General features: G+C 38.8%; 2 protein-coding genes across 2 annotated transcripts; both read left to right on the top strand.

Annotated features, from left to right (window-relative positions):
* The first annotated feature begins 30 nt into the window (after positions 1-30).
* Positions 31-23,832, top strand: LOC134826812 (uncharacterized). The gene is made up of 18 exons (XM_063839312.1): positions 31-168; positions 486-598; positions 902-968; positions 1,374-1,537; positions 11,684-11,774; positions 12,088-12,265; positions 12,373-12,566; positions 12,740-12,844; positions 13,077-16,821; positions 17,237-17,427; positions 17,567-17,667; positions 17,864-17,930; positions 18,103-18,266; positions 18,399-18,489; positions 18,668-18,845; positions 19,001-19,194; positions 19,332-19,436; positions 19,566-23,832. The coding sequence occupies exons 1-18, from the start codon at positions 34-36 to the stop codon at positions 23,316-23,318; spliced, it is 9,636 nt and encodes a 3,211-aa protein (XP_063695382.1). The 5' UTR covers positions 31-33; the 3' UTR covers positions 23,319-23,832.
* On the top strand, positions 2,129-7,019 carry LOC134811363 (murinoglobulin-1-like). The gene is made up of 4 exons (XM_063818156.1): positions 2,129-2,235; positions 2,449-2,642; positions 2,748-2,852; positions 3,395-7,019. The coding sequence occupies exons 2-4, from the start codon at positions 2,478-2,480 to the stop codon at positions 6,803-6,805; spliced, it is 3,681 nt and encodes a 1,226-aa protein (XP_063674226.1). The 5' UTR covers positions 2,129-2,235; positions 2,449-2,477; the 3' UTR covers positions 6,806-7,019.

The following is a 23,832-nucleotide window of genomic DNA, read 5'->3' as shown; positions in this document are numbered from 1 at the left end:
GTATGCACATAATAATAACATACCATTTTAGCAATGAAGTTGGTCCTACTGCTCATAGGACTGGCATTTTGCAACATAGTAAGATCAGATGACCACGAAGAAGGGGTAACCAATGGGATGCCTCCCTTTGTATTCCTTTCACCTCCTGCGTTTAGAGCTGGACACACGGTTAGTGTTGTATCCGGATAGGAACATTGTTTATGAGTCGTATTGTTGTGATGTTTCTGATAACAATTTTTGATAATTCCGTTTATGCGACCACGGGAAAATGGTCTTTCCAGGTAAAGGAAACTGTTCAACAATTAATGTAACTACATCATATACCTGAAAAGAGCATATTTCCTTGGAATTATCAGAAATCTTAATCAGAAACACGGTTAGTGTTATAAAGACCTACTCGTAAGTTATTTCTGTCAGATACCGTGATTTTTTGCTGTAGTAGTTATAGTACTATAGTGGTAGCACTGTCATAAAACCTATTTCAGACGAGCCTGAAACTGATGATGTTCACTGAAAATTCAGGCAACATCTCTATCAAATACTATTTGAAGTACACCAACTATTCAGAACCATATGAATCTGATGGTCGCTATGTGGAGTGAGTTAAGTCACTTACTTACTGAGTTTGTTAGAATGTTAGCTTATTGATAGATAATATGCGACAGTACAATGATAGATATCCGATTAAGCTAATTTATCAATGAGGGGGTACAACGACTAATTTTGACTAATTTTGACTGCGAAAAAAATGCAAATCTTATTTTGTTTTAGTCTGATCTGAAGTGACACGAAATATTGCAGTAGCACGGGCATTGATGGGGCAAAGAGGTGATTATAATATATGATGGAGTGGCGTCTATTTGAAAAGGTGTGCTTGATGTTTGATTGATAACAACCCCAGAAACGTGTTGATGGAGGAGACATTCCAGATATCTGCGGAGGATAAGATAATCGACATTCCAGTTCAGGTTAGAAGATAAGCTTACAAAAACACAAGAGTAATGCTAAGTTGAGTTTATTTTCTCAACGCTAAATCGCATTGGTTATTATTATTAAAGTCGCACCTTTGATGTTTACTGGCATGTCGTGTAGTCCGATGAGTCCTAATTCTCCTAATTCTCCTAATTCTCCTAATTCTCCTAATTCTCCCAATTCTCCTAATTCTCCTAATTCTCCTAATGTTCCTAATTTTCCTAATTCTCCTAATTTTCCTAATTCTCCTAATTCTCCTAATTCTCCTAATTCTCCTAATTCTCCTAATTTTCCTAATTCTCTTTGCGATGGCGTTTCTCTCTTCTTAAATCTTAAATGAAGAGATTTTGATAGTATATAAGGTTACAAACGAGTTTCTTACATAGTTAAAATTCTGTTAGGTCACAGAAGTCAGTCAAGGTACACAGTACATCAAATACTCCGGATTTATTGAAGGATATGGAAGATTCGAGTTTGATGCTGGATCTATCTCAGTAAGCCAGACCGGATATAAGTCCTATGTTCAGACTGACAAACCTGTTTACAAACCAGGCCAACCTGTCAGGTAGGTTAAGTTTTTCAATATCAAAACTATCCGATCATTTGCATTTTCTCAATTGACTTATTTACTAATTTACTATCTTACTAAATGTACTGGGAGCAAGCCGTATTTCTGCTTCACTGTTTATTTACCTTTGTCAGATTCCGCGGCTTCTCCATCGACTCTGATTTGAAAGGTGTAGTACTTTCTGAAGATGGATTGAAAGTGACGATCTCAAATCCTGATAGCATCGAGGTAATATATCGCGTCATATTGAGTTGGTAATTTGAAAATTTATTATGCAAAATGAACGATACACTCCTAATGTTTTGTTGCTGAGAATTCAGAAACAATCAGACTCAAATCTTAATATCATTCGATGAGAGTCAATAACAGTTGTCAAATTATGAGTCTTCTCAGGAAGTCGGATTCCTTATTGTTAAATAACATAAGTTTGGTAAAGAATATACAAAAGATATCGCTGTCTTATTTATAAGTAAACATTTTAAGTAAACATTAAACATTCATTACTTTTGTGTTCAGGTTTTCAATGAAGTGATCTTAAACGAAGAAGAAGGAGTAATCCACCAAGGGGACATTCCTGCTAGCTGAAGAAGCAAAGACAGGAATCTACACAATCAGAGTGACCGGCAAGAATTCTGCTTCCTGCTCTTTCTCTGTGGAGGAATACGTTCTTCCCAAGTTCGGGGTAGAAATTGAAGGTTTGTTTGAATTTGTCGAAGCAATCTGTCCAAAAATACAACGTCATCAGCTACATTGAATGGATTAGATTTTAATTCCAGCAGTCAAAAAGTTTCTTCACGACAACTTTTATTATAGATGTGAGTATAAAAATACAATCGCTGCAACATAGATTGCAAGATTTTTTATTTTTCAAATAAAGCAAAAGAAGTGAATTGAAAAATTCGTTTCAGGACCAAAACATATTGCGTCTGGAGACACGATGGTTCGAGGTAAAGTCTCCGCCACCTACACATACGGCAAACCTGTTAACGGGAAAGTAGTCCTGAAGTTCGCTGTGGACAACAAACAACAGAAAATGTACGCAGGAGCTTATCACTTCAAAGAAGTTACAACTGAACTTGTTGATGGAATCGCAGACTGGGAGGTATAAAACTTGATTTTTAGTATTATTTATCATTGAGGAAGTGAATGAATTTAATTTTTCTCATTCAATCAAATTCACTTGCAATACAATAACATTTATTTGCAGATCGACATTACAGATTTGACGACAAGAAAGCTAAAATACCTGTTTAATCCTTTCTGCAGTCCATCTGTCCTTGTTATCACTGCTTCTGTGTCTGATGCTGAAGGGGTAAGTTTTTCAAGTCAGTAACTTGGTTGATTAATGCGATCAGCTAATAATTAATATTAGAAACTGATCATTATGAGCATGAGTGCATTTTTGAATTTTGAATTTAGTCTTGTCTAAATCTTCTAAAAACACCTGCTAACATCTGATGAAAGCATGTTTCTCCAAGTTGTTGTTCCTGACAATTATTGGTCTTCGTCCCTTCTGAGGTTTGAACTGCTGTTTACTTTTTTAAATCTCATCCACTTGTACAATCAGCGAAGCTATTCACATAACAATCAAGCACTATATAAATTATATTTCCCCTTTTATACAGTAATACACACTATCATATCACCTTAAAACACATGTGCAAGGAATGCCGAATGGATACAATACCTCTTTAACAATTTAATTAAAACAAAACTTACAAAGCCCTAATGCGTCACGAACCATCCTGCTGTAACGCTGCATTTGCACGACTTGCATGTCTCGCTGCATGAGTTAAAGACAAATGAAGTAGCTGCATGAGTTAAAGACAGCTGACCAAGGCGTCCATCCAACAGGGTTTCAACATTGAGAAAGTGGACTCATCAACGGAGTTCAGTCAGACCTCTGTAAAGGTGACCTATAACGAGAACACACAGAAGAACTACGCTGCTGGCTTCCCTTTCTATGTCGAACTAGACGTTAAAAATTTTAATAAAGCGTCGAACACTGAGGACTTGACTGTAAAATTAACAATGATTTCAGGTATTTCCGATCCGAAATATGTAACACAAGAAGTCCGTGTTCAAAACGGAAAAGCCTTTGCATCCTTCGATGTTCCTGAAGATGCATGTGCTTTGAAGATAACAGCTGAAATGGATATTGATGCCGCTTGTGATGAAATCTTTGCTTGCTACCAACCCGAAAGAATGGTTGCAAAGGCTGATGAATTCATACGCTTAGTCAAGACCGAACCAAGGTCGTACAAAACTGGTGATATGGCTTCTTACAAGGTGCTTTCCAACAAAAGGGTCGAAACCTTACATTTCATTATTTTGTCTAAGGGAAGCATTGTTAAAAGTTGGAACGATGTCCCAGAATGGGAGAGTCACGAGTCAGGGAAATTGTTTGTAGATGGATCCATAATGATACCATCAAAAGTGATAACCAGATCACGTCTGTTTGTTATGACAGCAAACGCCAATTCTGGATACATCCTTGCCGATGCCATAGATCTCGACATTGCTGAAGACTTGGGACACAAGGTGAGGCTTCAATTGGACGCTAAAATTGTTAAGCCTGGTGAAAATGTGACCATGTATTTGACAAGTGATCCTTCTTCATTTGTTGGAGTCAGTGTCATCGATGCGAGCTTAAACCTTCTGCGGGCACCATGCAAAGTACTGACCAAGGAATCAACAATGTCCTTCTTAAGAGACCTCGACAGCGGAACCACCAAAGACTTGACCTGTAAGAGGGACGATCCTTTCCAATGTAAATCTAGTACTGAGGTGAAAATAATCGATTTAAGGGATCTCTTCGAAAGTGAAGGTCTTGAAGTTTCCACAAACATGAATTTGTTCGATTATGGTTTCCAAAATAACGTAAAACCATATCCAATCAGGTACGATAAAGGACGTAGTCGTACTAGTACACAAACTTCTATGGATATGTATGTACCGTCAACCTCTTATCCTATGGCGGACGACATGAAAATGATGATGCCGACGTCAGAGGAATCTGAAGAAGTGGTCGAGGAACCAAAGGAAGAAGAATCTGCGGGATTAAGGAACTATTTCCCTGAGACCTGGCTTTGGACTGATATGGTCAGTGATGAAAACGGAAAGAACATCATTTCAGCGATAGCTCCTGATACAATCACAGGATGGAAAGGAAGTGCCTTCGGACTGTCCCCTGAAAAAGGATTGGGATTCTCTAATGAAATAGAGTTTCAAACATTCCTCCCTTTCTTTATAAGTTTAGACTTGCCATATTCTGGAACTGTTGGAGAGAGAATAACTATTCCTGTCAGTATATTCAACTATTTAGATGATGAAGTTTCAGCAACAGTCCGAATCTCTTCTGAAATGTGGGGTGACCAGGATGCAACAGTGACCATAGCCTCTAACAAAGCAAGTACCGTTGAGTATGAAATAAGCCTCACCGAGGCTGGGAATCACGACATCACTGTCACAGCGGATACCAGATCTGGTGAGTCAGACTCTGTTCGAAAAAGCCTTCTCGTTCAACCAGGAGGTGAAAAAGTTATCGATACAAGCAGTGTTCTAATAATGCAAAAAGGTAAGTCAGGGGACAAAGCTGATATGAGTGTTGAACTTCCTGATGGTTTCATACCTGGCTCGCACGATCTGAAAGTTGTAGCTGTTGGAGACATCCTTGGAGAAGCTGTGGCGGGAATTTCAAGCTTGATTCAACTTCCTTCGGGGTGTGGTGAGCAGAACATGCACAAGATTGCAATAAACGTCTTCTCGGCAAACTATATCAGATCCCTGTACAAGGAACTTCCTGAAAACATAAATTACAACATCAAGCATAACCTGAATATTGGGTTGCAGCAGCAGTTTGCTTACAGAAAGGGTTCCACTGGCTACAGTTATGGGTATTCAGTGTTTAAAGGGGGTGATTCTAGTGACTGGTTGACTACTTTTGTTCATAAGATAGTCGCTTTATTCCCGAAAGACGTACCTGTTTTATGTGATTCAGGGCTTAATAGTGATAGGGACTATCTTATGCGACAATTGCAACAAGTCAAAAAAGATAACAAAAAAACAATGGGAGTAAACAGAGAAGGATGGGCTCCTTATCAATACATTTATCATCAAAATAGGGACCTTTACTGGCAATCTTACTTCCTCATTTCTATGCTGGAGAGCAACGGAGTGAGCCGATGTGGAAGCACCCTGACTGATTCTTCTTATAACTCTGATAGACTAGGAAAAGTTTGCAACTCTACCTTCGAATTAGCTTCTCAATCAGATGATTGCTGTTATCATCATATGGTAGCTTATTCCATCCAACTCTGCAAAGAGCATGGACTTCTTGATCATGTCGAAAGCTGGAAAAAACTGCCTTTCAGAGAAGATGCAAAGTGTATGGGATCCTCTACTGATGGAAAGTTTAAGTTTGCTACTTGTGAAGATAATCTTGAATTTGAATCCTTTATGGGATCAAGTAAGTCTATCGAAGCTACTGGCTATGCAGCATTGTATTTCATGCAGAGAGACAGAATTGAAGACAGTCTCCCAATGATAATGTGGCTTGCCAGTCAAAGGAATGAGAATGGAGGATTCCGATCAAGTCAAGACACTGTCATTGGACTGCAAGCTCTCGCTAGGTTTGCTGAATTAAGCAATGCTAAAATGACTAAACGAACTGATCTAACCATAGTGATCTCAAAAGGCAAGTCAAAGATTGGAAAAATACGGATAAAGGAGGATAGCAAAATGACCGTCAAACAGTTGGATCTACGACCAAAAGTTGGCAAGTACAAGATCAAATGGAGTGGAGTAGGTGTTGCGTTCGTACAAATGATATCTGAATACCATGTCACAGGTAGAAACTATGAACCTATATTCATGTTGCAGGCTTCATCTGCTGTATACGAAGGGCTTCCAGCTGTCAGCATAGGATTTACATTGCCTGAGGAGTCCAACTCGACAATGTATTTGCTGGAGGTAGCTTCGCCTACTGGCATGGTCTTCACAAAGTCTCTTGTTGAGGGACAACTTCAGTTGACCGACGGTGGATTCTCTGCTATTACAAGATACGACATCAAGGAAGGTGGACAACGGCTTCATCTCTACGTGGATCCTGCCACAAAGCTTAAAGAAATCGAATTCAACATCCCCATGGACATAAAGTTCGACGTAACCAACAGAATGCCAGTACAAGTATCTCTGATAGATTACTACAATCCCTCTAAAAGGCAGACCATTTTCTACTCCGTTGATGGAACTAGTTATAAATAATATTAACGTAAGCCGGGAGGGATTACCTCCTTCATTCAATTGTAATGTTTTAGCAAGTTACTTCATAACCTGCCTCATTGAAACTTTTTATATATTTTAAGTTTTTAATTCATTTTAAATTATCGTCATAATTTATCTACCCGTTTGCTTATAGTTATTGTCTATTGATATTAATTTTTCAACGGTAGTAGTTTCTGAAAATTTAGCAGTTATCAAAAGCTTTTTTATTGTTATTAAGAAATATGCAAAATATGCAAAAAAGTAACGACTAAAAATATTTTGTTACATGTTACTAATTTATAGTTTCTATAATAGAGTGAGAAAAAATAAAACACTCGCAGATTCGATGTGTTGTTATACTTATAACGAAGACACTGTCAACGATTAGTTTAGTGTTTTTAAAAATATTCGTCCGAAACTATTTCTCAGCACTCAACTTTCTTTTGTGCGGTTCAATGAACATTACATAACAATTAAAACCGTGCATCTGTTACCGTTAAACGGTAAACTTTATATTACTATTAGGACGTGCACCATCGACCGTAAGACGCGCGCGCTGACCATCGAATGCTTTTTAGCTCGTATTTCGGCCAGCACATTATTTCGGAAACAATCAAAATGTTATAATACTGTACTCCTCATACAACAATTTTGTTGAAATTTGGTCAGCTTACGTAAACATTTATGTTTTAATGAACCTTAAAGTTAAATAGTTTGAGCAATTTCGATGGTCAGAAATTGAGTTATCAACGAATTTATACCTATTTTGTTATTTTTAGACCTCTTTATGATATATTAATATATATAATACAATAATTGTAGCGCGATGCATCACTAGGCCGTGCCGCGCATTAAATAATTCTTTTTGCAACCACGGCTAGATCGGCAAAATGCACCACTGGGCCTTGCCCAGCTGCGAAAGATTGACATCGTAGATCTTGACATACGTTGCATGCCACTTTTCGCGCGCGAAGCGCGCGCCGCCGAAGGCGGCGTAAATCAAATACAACAAGTACTGGGTAGTATTGATTCACGATGTCAATCCTTCGCAGCTCGGTGAGGCACAGTGGTGCATCTCGCCGATCTACCGAGAAGCATTATTGGATGCGCGCGCGCGACCCAGTAGTGCATCGCGCTACAATGGGTAGTACTAGTATTAATTGATCCCAATGTTACTGGGCCGCGCTCAGCCTGTCATTCCGTTTAGTAATCTCTATTCGGTTATGATTATGAACATTCGGTTATGATTATGAATATAAATATAATAGCCTGAGGTCCCCAGTACAGGTGAGAGCGAGCAATTAATAGACCAGCAAGTTAACTGTGGCATGGTCGCAGTGCAGCTTTGATCGCGCACACAGTGGGTTGCGTTGAAAGCTTATAAATTGTGGCTACTGTGTGATTAGTGATTACCGTGATTACTGCAGGTCTAGGTTACTGTGATTTTATTAAATTGTGGTTACTGCGGTTACTGTGGTTACTTGTGGTTACCTGTGGTTACCTGTGGTTACCCGTGGTTACCTGTGGTTACCTGTGGTTACCTGTGGTTACCTGTGGTTACCTGTGGTTACCTGTGGTTACCTGTGGTTACCTGTGGTTACCTGTGGTTACCTATGGTTACCTGTGGTTACCTGTGGTTACCTGTGGTTACCTGTGGTTACCAGCTGTGGTTACCTGCATGGTTACCTGTGGTTACCTGTGGTTACCTGTGGTTACCTGTGGTTACCTGTGGTTACCTGTGGTTACCTGTGGTTACCTGTGGTTACCTGTGGTTACCTGTGGTTACCTGTGGTTACCTGTGGTTACCTGTGGTTACCTGTGGTTACCTGTGGTTACCTGTGGTTACCTGTGGTTACCTGTGGTTACCTGTGGTTACCTGTGGTTACCTGTGGTTACCTGTGGTTACCTGTGGTTACCTGTGGTGGTTACCTGTGGTTACCTGTGGTTACCTGTGGTGGTTACCTGTGGTTACCTGTGGTTACCTGTGGTTACTTGTGGTTACTATAATACATGTGGGTTGGTAGTGGTACCTAAAATCGTTTAAGGTCTCCTTTAACCTTTAATCTTTATATCAAATTGAATAACAATTTTTTTCGAAAAAATTGTCAGCTTTTGTTAAAAGCTTAAGTTTGCTATAACTATAAATATATGTAGCACCAGTTTAGCCTTTTTAGTTTATTTCTCAAACTGTTTATTATAATTTAATTCCTTGAGAATACCCTTGCTATTAAATCGCCTATAATCATTATACTTATAATGTTTATATAAACATTATAAGACATATGTCTATTGTTAATGGACTGACCCAGCGCGCAGCGCGAGCGCGCGCTTTTATTATATTGCAGCTCTTTGCCTCTGGCAATATAAAAAGCGGCGCGCTACTTCGTAAATAATTTAGACGAGTATCATCCGTCAACATTGGTGAAGCTTGACTCGTTGACTGTTAAATAAAATATTATTGAAACCGATAGCACGCTTCATAACTATAAGCCACTTACAACTTAGGCAAAATGCAGTCAAGGAAGTTGACATTCACTACTACTCGCTCACGCAAACTCAGCTAAGCTCAGAGACTCAGCTAAGCTCAGAAAGCCTGTCATGTACACAATATCAATTATCAAGCTCTTATTCTCAACAATCTACTGCAAACTCTTATTTCTATATATTTTTGAAATACAGCAAAACGTCAAATTCCGGACTTGTAACCTCCAAGAATTTGATAAAATTAAAACTCAAACTAGAAAAGTTACAAAATTTTAAATGTAGTGTAACGCTCAACACTAAACTTTATTATAATGGCTGCATGGTGTAAAAATTAAAAAGTATTATTAACTATTTAATTTAACGGGTGATACTCGTAAAATATCATTATCTGTTCCATATAGGACCGTCGACGAGTCCAACTCGGCGCGCGTCCTGGTAGGTTGTAAACATACAACTATTTAATGTGTGGTGCGGCCCAGTAGCTCAGTTTTAATACAAATTATAGTAGTTATACACTTATAGTGCATCGCGCTATAACTATAATTACATGACTGATCGCTGAAAAATCAACCTTTCTGAGCAGTCTGAGTCATGCGCAAATCACGCAATGTGGATGAAAAATAATATTTACCAGTTTCATTTACATTCGTGAATTTTAATTCTGTACGTCAAACTTGTACTTGTAGATTATTAATAAATTCCAAAAAGTCAAGTGATCGTACATAATTTAAATGCATTTTATTGAATTTTTGTGCGCAATATTTGGTTTGTAATTTCCTAGGGATTAATATTATTCATTTCGGACCACTTTTATTCTTCTGACATTATTATTTTTCGGACCTACTTAGTCCGGCCAATTATGTTCCGGACCAATTTAAATACCGGGCCTATTAAACTTCGGGAAAATTGCCTTTTTAACGCGGTTTTTATTTGGACCAGGGTTGGAAGTTTCACGATAATAAATTGTAAATATTATTGATATATATCGTATATAATATTATTATGTATATATAAATATAATAATACTGAATATTGTTTTGTCTGTATTTTTGATAAATGTTTATTTTATCTATTGAGAGGATGTAATTTGAATAAATGGACATAATGAATAATGTAGTCGTTCTACTATAATGTATGATATGTTGTTGTAATAATTTTCGACCTACAGCAATGGCAATGCTCTCAGCCCTGATTGGGCTCTGCCTCGTTGTTGGATCAGTGAGCATACAAGGTACAGCAGAAGAATATGTGAGGACTGGCATGCCTCCCTTCGTGTTCCTCTCTCCTCCAAGCTTCAAAGCTGGTCACATGGTGAGTTTTTGTGAGACTTGACTATTTTCACAATTTTTATTGGAAGTTATAGCGAACTTTAATCAGAGAGCATAATGAAAAAGTTAGTAATGAATTATGTAACATCGTATTCGCTGCTTCATGCAATATTGTCACATTTCAGACCAACTTGAAGCTGATGATGTTCACAGAGAATGCTGGTAATATTTCTATCAAGTATTACAACTACACTCGACAGTACTACCCTGAAAATCTTTACCAAGAGTAAGTTTTAGGATTTTCCCTTAGCTTCAAATAAAATCATTAAATTAAACCTGGGATATGTTTATGTTCCAGGTTCCTGTTTATCATATCTTTTTCCATTATTACATACACTATATACTCAGTAGATATATCTAAAAAGACGTACAACATTCTTGTAAAAAATCAGGATCATCTTTAGGTTGCAAGCTTATTTCAAAAATTCCCCAAATATGACGATGGAGGAGTATCCCAATGAAACTGAATGACAATCAATGCAGGAACGTGCTGATGGAGGAAACGTACGCGATCTCCGAAGAAGACAGAATAGTTGACATTCCAGTCAAGGTTAGATCATTATTATTCAGTCCTTCTTTTACCTGGGGACCCCTGGGTATAATGTTCATAAACATATGATAATTGATAGAGATTCGGCGGAATGACAGGCTGAGCGCCGCCCAGTAATCCTTCTTCAACTTAAACGAACTGTATATAGTCCGTAATACGAATCTAAGTTATGTTTTAAAACTTGCTATTAACGATAGTATTTATCAACAAATCAAGTGTTTCCTTTGGTAGGTCCCTGAGCAGATAGTTGGTACCCACGTTGTCAAGTACTCCGGATTTATAGAAGGATTTGGAAGATTTGAGTTTGATGCTGGATCTATCTCAGTAAGGCAGACCGGATACAAGTCCTACGTTCAGACTGACAAACCTGTTTACAAACCAGGCCAACCTGTTAGGTAGGTTAAAATTGATCCAATCAAATCTCATTATTTAACTTTAAAATTATGCAAAGAATAGATTTTCCTTCGATTTTGAAACAGAATATTGATTGAAACTGATTTGAACGAATCTTTGCAGGTTTCGGGGATTTTCTATTGATTCTGATTTGAAGGGACTGACTCTCTCAGACGGACTCAAAGTGAAAATAACTAATCCAAGCGGTGTCGAGGTTTGTGTTATTATACTTTTTAAATTTTAACTCCAATAAAATCCAATAAAAAGTTAACTAACCTTTGCTTGGCCTTTCTGATCTGTAACATAAATTGTGCAAATCGCTTATCGCACGTATTTTTGATAGAATAAATTCTGACTTACAGAACGTAAGTTCAACTTACGTTAGGAACGTACAGCACGTCAAAACTTTATATTGCTACACTGGTTAGGATCTTGTGCGATCATACCGTATAAAATGTTTCATGCTGCATTAAAAAGTCTCTTCCTAATAAATGCATATTCTTATATTATAAATCTAACAAATCCAGGTCTTCAACGAAGTGATCTCTAACGAAGAAGAAGGAGTTATCCACCAAGGAACATTCCTGCTAGCTGAAGAAGCAAAGATAGGAATCTACACAATCAGAGTGACCGGCAAGAACTCTGCTTCCTGCTCTTTCTCTGTGGAGGAATACGTTCTTCCCAAGTTCGGGGTAGAAATTGAAGGTTTGTTTTAAGCCTTTTAGAACCAATTTTCATTTTCATTTATACAAAATAAAACGTCATCAGCTGCATTGAAACATTTATATTTGTAAATTAACAATTTCTTCTAGGACCTGGACACATTGCGTCTGGAAACACGATGGTTCGAGGTAAAGTCTCCGCCACCTACACATACGGCAAACCTGTTAACGGGAAAGTAGTCCTGAAGTTCGCTGTGGACAACAAACAACAGAAAATGTACGCAGGAGCTTATCACTTCAAAGAAGTTACAACTGAACTTGTTAATGGAAAAGCGGACTGGGAGGTGAGACTCTCATTCAACATTCAGAAATAATGAAAATTATTCACGTTTGAACCTCCAAAAATGTGCGATTGTTTTATTAATTATTAAAAACCAATTTGTGTGAACTTATATTTTAAAACTATTCTCTTGTAAGTATTCTGGGATTATTGAGAAAAACAAAACATTTTCCACAGATCGACATCACTGACTTGACAACAAGAAAGCTAAAATACCTGTTTAATCCTTTCTGCAGTCCATCAGTCCTTGTTATCGCTGCTTCTGTCTCTGATGCTGAAGGAGTAAGTCTTTTTCTGTAGCAAAATTGTCTCTTCTAATGATCAAACTATATATTTTCAAGAAAACCAATTATGAAGCATCGGAACTTCATATATGTATACATGACGTTGTTTGGTAATTTGCAGTAGTACAGTTGAATATTTAAAAAGCTCCTATTTTAAACCATTCTTACATACAAAACGATGCGTCGACGCAACTATCTAGAATTTATTACCAACATAAGCAATTTCACAGGGCTTCAACGTCGAGAAGGTAGACTCATCAACGGAGTTCACTCAAACGTCCATGAAGCTATCTTTCAACAAGAATACTCAAAAGAACTATGCCGCTGGATTCCCCTTCTATGTTGAACTGGATGTTGAGGCACTCACTGCAACCGAAATTGAAAACATGCCAGTTAAGCTTACGATGATCTCAGGCCTCTCTGATCTCAAATATGTCTCGAAAGAGGTTCGTGTCCAAGATGGAAAAGTGTTTGCGTCATTCGATGTTCCTGAAATTGCATGTGCTTTGAAGATTACAGCTGAAATGGATATTGATGCCGCTTGTGATGAAGTCTTTGCTTGCTACCAACCCGAAAGAATGGTTGCAAAGGCTGACGAATTCATTCGCTTTGTCAAGACCGAACCAAGGTCATACAATGCCAGTGATATGGCTTCTTATAAGGTGCTTTCCAACAAAAGGGTCGAAACCTTACATTTCATTATTTTGTCTAAGGGCAGCATTGTTAAAAGTTGGAACGATGTCCCAGAATGGCAAGATGACGAATCGGGAAGATTATTTGCTGAGGGATCCATAATGATTCCCGATGACATTATAACAAGGTCTCGTCTGCTAGTTCTAACAGCTAATGACCGTTCTGGTTACATTTTGGCAGATGCCATGGATCTCTGTATGGTTGAAGACTTGAAACATAAAATTGATCTTCAATTAGATACAGAAACTGCTAGGCCTGGTGAAAACGTAACCATGTATTTGACAAGTGATCCTGTGTCTTTCGTTGGAATCAGTGTCAACGATGCGAGTCTGAATCTTTTGAGGGAGCCATGCAAAGTATTGACCAAGGAATCAACTTTGTCGTTCTTGAGAGGTCTTGACAGCGGAACCACCAAAGACCTCAGCTGTCAAAGAGATGACCCATACCAATGCAAATCCAGCACCGAAGTAAAAATAATCGACGTTAAAGATCTTTTAAAAAGTGAAGGCTTGAAAATTACCACAAACATGAACATATTTGATTACGTTGCTCCAAGTTCTAACAACAGAGAAGACCCTTACCCATACAATCGATATGACTATGATGACATGAGCCCAGATTACATGTATGCCCCTCAGGGGAAATCTCGTATTATGGAAGCATCTGCCGATCGTGCCGAAGAAGCTGATGAATCAGCTCCAGAAGAAGATGAGAATGCTTCTCCTAGGATGAGGAACTACTTCCCTGAGGCCTGGCTTTGGACCGATATGGTCAGTGATGAAAACGGAAAGAATGTAATTTCAGTATTAGCACCTGACACAATCACTGGATGGAAAGGAAGTGCCTTCGGACTGTCCCCTGAAAAAGGATTGGGATTCTCTAATGAAATAGAGTTCCAAACATTCCTTCCTTTCTTCATAAGTTTAGACTTGCCATATTCTGGAACTGTTGGAGAGAGAATAACTATTCCCGTCAGAATATTCAACTATTTAGATGATGAAGTTTCAGCAACAGTCCGTATCTCTTCCGAAATGTGGGGTGACCAGGATGCAACAGTGACCATAGCTTCTAACGAAGCAGCTACCGTTGAATATGAAATAAGCCTCACCGAGGCTGGGAACCACGACATCACTGTCACAGCAGAGACCAGTACTGGTGATTCAGATGCTGTCCGAAAAAGTCTTCTTGTGCAACCGGGAGGTGAAAGAATAGTCGATACAAGCAGTGTGTTGATAATGCAAAAAGGTAAGTCAGGGGACAAAACTGTGATGAGTGTTGAACTTCCTGATGGTTTCATACCAGGCTCACACGATCTGAAAGTTGTAGCTGTTGGTGATATCCTTGGAGAAGCTGTGGCGGGAATTTCAAGCTTGATTCAACTTCCTTCGGGGTGTGGTGAGCAGAACATGCACAAGATTGCGATCAACGTTTTCTCAGCAAATTATATCAGATCCCTCTACGACGAACTTCCTGAAAATCTTGATTACAGCATCAAGCACAACCTGAACATTGGACTGCAGCAACAACTTGCTTACAGAAGAGGATCAACCGGCTACAGCAGCGGGTATTCAGTATTTAGAGGGGGAGATTCTAGTGACTGGTTGACTGCCTTCGTACACAAAGTAGTCGCTCTGTTCCCAGAAGAAGTATTTGTTCCCTGCGATACGGCACTTAATAGTGATAGAGAATTCTTACTCCGACAGATACGTTATGCAAGCAGTTCTCAATACACAACAACTGTTGCCAGAGACGGGTGGGCTCCTTACCAATACAACTATCATCAAAACAAGGACCTTTACTGGAATTCTTACTTCCTCATTTCCATGCTTGAGAGTAATGGAGTGAACCGATGTGGAAGCACCTTGACTGATTCCTCATATACCTTCGGAAGACTGGGAAAGGTTTGCAATGCCACCCTCGAATTAGCTTCTCGATCAGATGATTGCTGCTATCATCATATGGTTGCCTATTCCATCCAACTCTGCAAAGACCATGGACTTCTTGACCATGTTGAGGACTGGAGAAACCTTCCTTTCAGAGAAGATGAAAAGTGTATGGGCTCGTCAACTGATGGGAAGTATAAGTTTGCCACTTGTGAAGATAATCTTGAATTTGAATCCTTCATGGGGTCAAGTAAGTCTATTGAAGCTACTGGCTATGCAGCATTGTATTTCTTGCAGAAAGACAGAATTGAAGACAGTCTTCCAATGATCATGTGGCTTGCCAGTCAAAGAAATGAGAACGGAGGATTCCGATCCAGCCAAGACACTGTCATTGGACTGCAGGCTCTTGCTAAATTTGCGGCGATAAGCAATGCCGTCATGCCTAAAAAAACTGATTTAACTATAGTAATAGGAAAAGGCAGGTCATACTTCGAGAAGATCCGAATCAAAGAAGATAACAAAATGGTTACCAAAGAAGTTGTTATTGCACCCGAGGTTGGTGATTACAAAATCAAATGGACTGGAGTCGGAACTGCATTCGTCCAACTTATCTCTTCTTACCACGTTATAGGTAAAGATTACGAGCCCCTGTTCGGGCTCAAAGCCGAAGCTGCCATGATGAAAAAACTTCCAACCATCAGGATTTCTTTCAGGTTACCTGAAGAGTCCAACTCAACAATGTATCTGCTGGAGGTAGCTTCACCTACTGGTATTGTCTTCACAAAGTCTCTTGTTGAGGGACAACTTCAATTGACCGACGGTGGATTCTCTGCTATTACAAGATACGACATCAAGGAAGGAGGACAACGGCTTCATCTCTACGTGGATCCTGCCACAAAGCTTAGAGAAATCGAATTTAACATCCCCATGGACACTAAGTTCGAGGTGACCAACAGAATGCCAGTACAAGTATCTCTGATAGATTACTACAATCCCTCTAAAAGGCAGACCATCTTCTACTCTATTGATGAGTCTGGAGATGGTTTTGAGGAGTCTGATGAAACCAGATGCTCTCTCGCTTTATCTTGTGATCTATTCCAGGATACAGAGGCCATCGTTTTGGGATATCCCGGTGAAATTGAGGAAGACTCCATCGAAATCAAAGAAGCTTTCCCTTACAAAACTTGCAACGGAAACTTTGTCAGAAGTCGAAAAGCAACTGCTAAATTTGCAAAGTCATTCAGCAGGGATTGCGTTGCTCCATTGATGAATACTCGAAGCATTTTCTTCCTTCGCTATGAAGATGATGGACAAATGGAAATCACGGGAATGACCGACTACAATTCTGCTCTGCCAAAGATAACCGAATGTTACTCAGTGGTGACCGTGTGCCCAGAATAGACATTAGACACTGAAATTTTGCTGTTGCTATTTTTTAGTCTTTAAATTGATGATTTGAAGTTTTTGGTATATTGCATTAATAAAGTTCAAAATATTTGCAGTTTTATTTTTACCCTGAAAATAGCCACCTCAATAAACGACCGAAATGATTAAAATGCTCTCGTCGCTTCATTCATATCATTGAAACATAAATCATTACAAGGCTAAAGAATCAATCTATAGGTCAGTAGATTAGGATTTCAATATTATTATTATAATAATATGTTCTAGTAAAATATGTTTACCTATTATATTAAAGAAAAGTGCATACATATATATATATACTTTTTTGCTTATGAAGTTTTGTTGCTTATATATAAGCAACAAAATTTCACTATATCATGTCATCAATGTCGGGTTTCTTTATTCAATAGTTCAATATACGTCAACACCTTACATGCTAAATACTTATGATCAAATTACAGCAATGGCAATGCTTGGCTCCGTAGTTGGGCTCTTGGTTGTCTTTGCAACAGTGAGCACACAAAAAACTACAGAAGATGTGAGCACTGGCATGCCTCCCTTCGTGTTTCTCTCTCCTCCAAGCTTCAAAGCTGGACACATGGTGAGTTTTTGTGAAACTTTACTATTTCTTATTGGAAGTTATAGTGAACTTTAATTTATCAGAGAGCATGATAACAAAGTTGGCTATAAATTATGTGTTCAACAGAAACGCTGTGTCCTGTAATTTTGTCACTTTTCAGACCAACTTAAAGCTGATGATGTTCACGGAGAATTCTGGTAATATCTCTATCAAGTATTACAACTACACTCGATACTACTACCCTGAAAATCTTTACCAAGAGTAAGTTTGGAAAACGCTTTCATACTGAGAGAATAATCATAAAGATCTAATCTTCTCTATTAATATTTGAGCATTTATCTTTGTCTTCTATAAACTGAATAGCTTAATTGATTCATTATTCTACTCACTTAATTGTACAGATATTAAAAATGCCGAATTGAAAATAGGTTACAACATAATATGATATCCCCTCCAGAAACGTGCTGATGGAGAAAATGTATCAGATCTCTGAGGATGACAAAATAATTGACATTCCAGTTATGGTGAGAAAACTACGCCAAAATTATTCCCCTTGCTTATTTTCATTAACTTTCTCTAACTTTCACTAACTTTCACTAACTTTCACTATGTTTCTCTAACTTTCACTTACTTTCTCTAACTTTCACTAACTTTCTCTAACTTTCTTTAACTTTTAAACGATCGGTTTTCTCTTAGGTCCCTGAGCAGATAGTTGGTACACACGTCGTAAAATACTCCGGATTTATTGAAGGATATGGAAGATTTAGGTTTGATGCTGGATCTATCTCAGTAACACAGACCGGATACAAGTCCTACGTTCAGACTGACAAACCTGTTTACAAACCAGGCCAAGCTGTCAGGTAGGTTAAAATTGCTCAAATCAAATCCCAATATTTAACAATTTAACTCAAAAACTATGCATAAATTAGGTTTTACTTAGATTTAGAATAAAAATTTTAATTAAAGCTGATTATTTGAATGAATCATTGCAGGTTTCGGGGATTTTCTATTGATTCTGATTTGAAGGGACTGACTCTCTCAGACGGACTCAAAGTGAAAATAACTAATCCTGATGGTGTAGAGGTCAGTTTACATTTTTATTCTAATCATGCAATTATCAGCAAGTACTGTTTCATCAAGATATGAACAAATCTGTATACTTTATTCATTCAAATAATTCTTAAATGGCTGTTTCGAAACGGATTTGATAAAAACTAAATATGTTCCTATTAGATGCATATTTTAAATCTAACAACTCCAGTTCTTCAATGAAGTGATCTTTAACGAAGAAGAAGGAGTAATCCACCAAGGAACATTCCTGCTAGCCGAAGAAGCAAAGATAGGAATCTACACAATCAGAGTGACCGGCAAGAACTCTGCTTCCTGCTCTTTCTCTGTGGAGGAATACGTTCTTCCAAAGTTCGGTGTAGAAATTGAAGGTTTGTTTGGATATTTCTGATCAATAAATTGATTGCCTGGTGCTGAGCAGTTTCCAATCTTCTCATAGTTGCAAATCCAAAATTACAATCGCTGCATTAGATGCGCTAAATAATAAAAAGGAAGCAACATTAATGAATTCAACAATTCTTATCAGGACCGGAACACATCGCATCTGGAGACACGATGGTTCGAGGTAAAGTCTCCGCCACCTATACATACGGCAAACCTGTTAACGGGAAAGTAGTCCTGAAGTTCGCTGTTGACAACAAACAACAGAAAATGTACTCAGGAGCTTATCACTTCAAAGAAGTTACAACTGAACTTGTTGATGGAAAAGCAGACTGGGAGGTAAAAAATATTATCTTTTCTAAAACAATGTTTGGATATTCAATTGTTCCGCCTCTCTAGGAATGAGATTTAATATTTAATGCACGTGATTTTTCCAGAGAAATAGTCTCATTGAGTAACAAAAATAACCTTTTCAGATCGACATCACAGATTTAACATCAAGAAAGCTTAAATACTTGTTCAATCCTTTCTGTAGTCCATCTATCCTTGTTATCGCTGCTTCTGTCTCCGATGCTGAAGGAGTAAGTCTTTTTCTGTAGCAAAATAACAATCATCAACTTTGACTACATAGACATATCGCTAGCAATTATTCCAAAATGTAAAACAACGCAGTTATCTAGAAATAGTTACCACCATATGCAATTTTACAGGGCTTCAACGTCGAGAAGGTAGACTCATCAACGGAGTTCACTCAAACGTCTATGAAGCTATCTTTCAACAAGAATACTCAAAAAAACTATGCCGCTGGATTCCCCTTCTATGTTGAACTGGATGTTGAGGCACTCACTACAACTGAAATTGAAAACATGCCAGTCAAGCTCATGATGATCTCAGGCCTCACTGATCTCAAATATGTCTCAAAAGAGGTTCGTGTCCAAGATGGAAAAGTGTTTGCGTCATTCGATGTTCCTGAAGATGCATGTGCTTTGAAGATTACAGCTGAAATGGATATTGATGCCGCTTGTGATGAAGTCTTTGCTTGCTACCAACCCGAAAGAATGGTTGCAAAGGCTGACGAATTCATTCGCTTCGTCAAGACCGAACCAAGGTCATACAATGCCAGTGATATGGCTTCTTATAAGGTGCTTTCCAACAAAAGGGTCGAAACCTTACATTTCATTATTCTGTCTAAGGGAAGCATTGTTAAAAGTTGGAACGATGTCCCAGAATGGCAAGATGACGAATCGGGAAGATTATTTGCTGAGGGATCCATAATGATTCCCGATGACATTATAACAAGGTCTCGTCTGCTAGTTCTAACAGCTAATGACCGTTCTGGTTACATTTTGGCAGATGCCATGGATCTCTGTATGGTTGAAGAATTGAAACATAAGATTGATCTTCAATTAGATACAGAAACTGCTAGGCCTGGTGAAAACGTAACCATGTATTTGACGAGTGATCCTGTGTCTTTCGTTGGAATCAGTGTCAACGATGCGAGTCTGAATCTTTTGAGGGAGCCCTGCAAAGTATTGACCAAGGAATCAACGTTGTCGTTCTTGAGAAGTTTGGACAGTGGAACCACCAAAGACCTCAGCTGTCAAAGAGATGACCCATACCAATGCAAATCCAGCACCGAAGTAAAAATAATCGACGTCAAAGATCTTTTAAAAAGTGAAGGCTTGAAAATTACCACAAACATGAACATATTTGATTACGTTGCTCCAAGTTCCAACAACAGAGAGGAAGAGTACTATCCCTACCGAGTGTATAATAGTGGAGGTGGCTACGGTGAGATGTATGCTGAGGCAGAGATGATGGAAGCTTCCTATGCGGTGGAGGCAGATGACGCACCTGATGAACCAGCTCAAGATGCAGATGAAGATGCTTCTCCTAGAATGAGGAACTACTTCCCTGAGGCCTGGCTTTGGACCGATATGGTCAGTGATGAAAACGGAAAGAATGTCATTTCAGTATTAGCACCTGACACAATCACAGGATGGAAAGGAAGTGCCTTCGGACTGTCCCCTGAAAAAGGATTGGGATTTTCTAATGAAATAGAGTTCCAAACATTCCTTCCTTTCTTTATAAGTTTAGACTTACCATATTCTGGAACTGTCGGAGAGAGAATAACTATTCCTGTCAGAATATTTAACTATTTAGATGACGAAGTTTCAGCAACAGTCCGAATCTCTTCCGAAATGTGGGGTGACCAGGATGCAACAGTGACCATAGCTTCTAACGAAGCTACTACTGTTCAATATGAAATAAGCCTCACCGAGGCTGGGAACCATGACATCACTGTCACAGCAGAGACCAGTACTGGTGAGTCAGATGCTGTCCAAAAGAGCCTATTCGTTCAGCCAGGTGGTGAAAAAATTATTGATTCAAGCAGTTTATTGATAATGCAGAAAGGTAAGTCAAGGGAAAAAAATGTAAAAACTATGCGTGTTGAACTTCCGGATGGTTTCATACCAGGCTCACACGATCTAAAACTTGTAGCTGTTGGAGATATCCTTGGAGAAGCTGTGGCGGGAATTTCAAGCTTGATTCAACTACCGTCGGGATGTGGTGAGCAGAACATGCACAAGATTGCGATCAACGTTTTCTCAGCAAACTATATCAAATCCCTCTACGACGAACTTCCTGAAAATCTTGATTACAGCATCAAGCACAACCTGAACATCGGACTGCAGCAACAGCTTGCCTACAGAAAAGGATCAGCCAGCTACAGCAGAGGGTACTCAGTATTTAGAGGGGGAGATTCTAGTGTCTGGTTGACTGCCTTCGTAAACAAAGTAGTCGCTTTGTTCCCAGATGAAGTATTTGTTCCCTGCGATACGGCACTTAATAGTGATAGAGAATTCTTACTCCGACAGTTACGTTATGCAAGCAGTTCTCAATACACAGCAACTGTTGCCAGAGACGGGTGGGCTCCTTACCAATACAACTATCATCAAAACAAGGACCTTTACTGGAATTCTTACTTCCTCATTTCCATGCTTGAGAGTAATGGAGTGAACCGATGTGGAAGCACCTTGACTGATTCCTCATATACCTTCGGAAGACTGGGAAAGGTTTGCAATGCCACCCTCGAATTAGCTTCTCGATCAGACGATTGCTGCTATCATCATATGGTTGCCTATTCCATCCAACTCTGCAAAGACCATGGACTTCTTGATCATGTCGAGAGCTGGAAAAAGCTGCCTTTCAGAGATCATGAAAAGTGTATGGGCTCATCTACTGATGGGCGGTATAAGTTTGCCACTTGTGAAGATAATCTTGAATTTGAATCCTTCATGGGGTCAAGTAAGTCTATTGAAGCTACTGGCTATGCAGCATTGTATTTCTTGCAGAAAGACAGAATTGAAGACAGTCTTCCAATGATCACGTGGCTTGCCAGTCAAAGAAATGAGAATGGAGGATTCCGATCCAGCCAAGACACTGTCATTGGACTGCAGGCTCTTGCTAAGTTTGCGGAGGTAAGTAATTCTGTCATGCCAAAAAAAACTGATTTAACTATAGCAATAGGAAAAGGCAAGTCATACTTCGAGAAGATCTTAATAAAAAAAGATAACAAAATGGTCACCCAAGAAGTCGTTCTTTCACCCGAAGTTGGCGTCTACAATATCAGATACAGTGGCGTTGGAACTGCATTCGTCCAGCTTATCTCATCTTACCACGTTATAGGTAAAGATTACGAGCCCCTGTTCGGACTCAAAGCCGAAGCCGCTATGATGAAAAAACTTCCAACCCTCAGGATTTCTTTTAGACTTCCTGAGGAGTCCAATTCGACAATGTATCTGCTGGAGGTAGCTTCACCTACTGGTATTGTCTTCACAAAGTCTCTTGTTGAGGGACAACTTCAGTTGACCGACGGTGGATTCTCTGCTATTACAAGATACGACATCAAGGAAGGAGGACAAAGACTTCATCTTTACGTGGATCCTGCCACAAAGCTTAAAGAAATCGAATTCAACCTCCCCATGGACATAAAGTTCGACGTGACCAACAGAATGCCAGTGCAAGTATCTTTGATAGATTACTACAATCCCTCTAAAAGGCAGACCATCTTTTACTCTATTGATGAGTCTGGAGATGGTTTTGAGGAGTCTGATGAAACCAGATGCTCTCTCGCTTTATCTTGTGATCTATTCCAGAATACAGAAGCCATCGTCTTGGGATATCCAGGTGAAATCGAGGAAGACTCTATCGAAATTAAAAGTGCTGTACCCTACAAAGCTTGTCAAGGAAACGACTTTATCAGAAGTTTGAGAGCAACCGCTAAATTTGGAGAATCTGTCAACAAAGATTGTGTTGCTCCGTTGATGAATGATCGAAGCATTTTCCTCCTTCGCTATGGAGATGATGGACAAATGCAAATCACCGGAATGACTAGCTACAGTTCCGCTTTACCAAAGATTACCGAATGTTTCTCAGTAACAACTGAGTGCCCTGAATAGACAATTAGCTGATGTTTATTTTTTAGTCAGACTATGAAGCACTCCGGCCATAATTTTATTAAGTTTTTATTGGTATATTTTAAAATTTTTATGCATGCCCTCCCTTTTTAAATAAAATCATCGAACAAACGTTACCGTAATAATTTATTTAGCTTTTACTAATTCGCTCGCCCAAAAATTATCACGTAACCTTTTTTGTTAGTGCAGCTTAACAATAACCCTAACCACAACCCTAACCCGAGCTCTAAACAATCGAATTCGTGTTTTACCAGCCTGTCACGTGACCAAAATATTTTTTGCCCATAAGCATTTTTACCCTACGTCATGGGGAGTGATTCGAAATCATCAAAATACACCTATTCGAATTACTTTCATACCCTCAGGGTATTTTTACAAGAATTTTTAAAAATTTTGGCGAGCGATTTAGTGGGAGCGAATTTATTTACACATCGGATTGTATTTTAAATATCTTTTTACAATAGCTTCGACATAATTAAATTTTTACTACTGCATT

The sequence above is a fragment of the Bolinopsis microptera genome, chromosome 2, assembly GCF_026151205.1.
Source record: "Bolinopsis microptera isolate Bmic1 chromosome 2, MBARI_Bmic_1.0, whole genome shotgun sequence".
Classification (NCBI taxonomy): domain Eukaryota; kingdom Metazoa; phylum Ctenophora; class Tentaculata; order Lobata; family Bolinopsidae; genus Bolinopsis; species Bolinopsis microptera.
Note: the sequence above shows the minus strand (reverse complement) of the source record. Positions and strands in the feature narration are given on the sequence as shown.